The 230-nt window shown below is 62.6% G+C and overlaps 1 protein-coding gene across 1 annotated transcript in view; it reads left to right on the forward strand.

The window, feature by feature from the left end:
* The window catches only part of LOC119588475 (chorion peroxidase-like), a 12,960-nt gene that overhangs the window by 11,919 nt on the left and 811 nt on the right, over positions 1-230 (forward strand). The window contains exon 12 of the mRNA XM_037937124.1: positions 4-173. Coding sequence (XP_037793052.1) covers positions 4-173 — 170 coding nt within the window. The remainder of the gene's footprint in view (positions 1-3; positions 174-230) is intronic.

Genomic DNA, 230 nt, shown 5'->3' on the forward strand with positions numbered 1-230 from the left:
CAGACACGTAGACGACATCGACCTGTTCATCGGCGGGATGGCGGAAACCCCGGTCAAGGGAAGCCTCGTCGGCCCCACCTTCGCCTGCATCCTCGCCGACCAGTTCCTCAGGCTCAAAGTCGGCGACAGGTACTGGTACGAGACGAATAACCCCGACACGCAGTTCGAGACAGGTGAGGTTTGGGGAGGTGTGGGGGGAAGGGGGGGGGGAGTGGGGAGGAAGAGGAATG

Source organism: Penaeus monodon, chromosome 24 (genome assembly GCF_015228065.2).
Source record: "Penaeus monodon isolate SGIC_2016 chromosome 24, NSTDA_Pmon_1, whole genome shotgun sequence".
In the NCBI taxonomy this organism is placed as follows: domain Eukaryota; kingdom Metazoa; phylum Arthropoda; class Malacostraca; order Decapoda; family Penaeidae; genus Penaeus; species Penaeus monodon.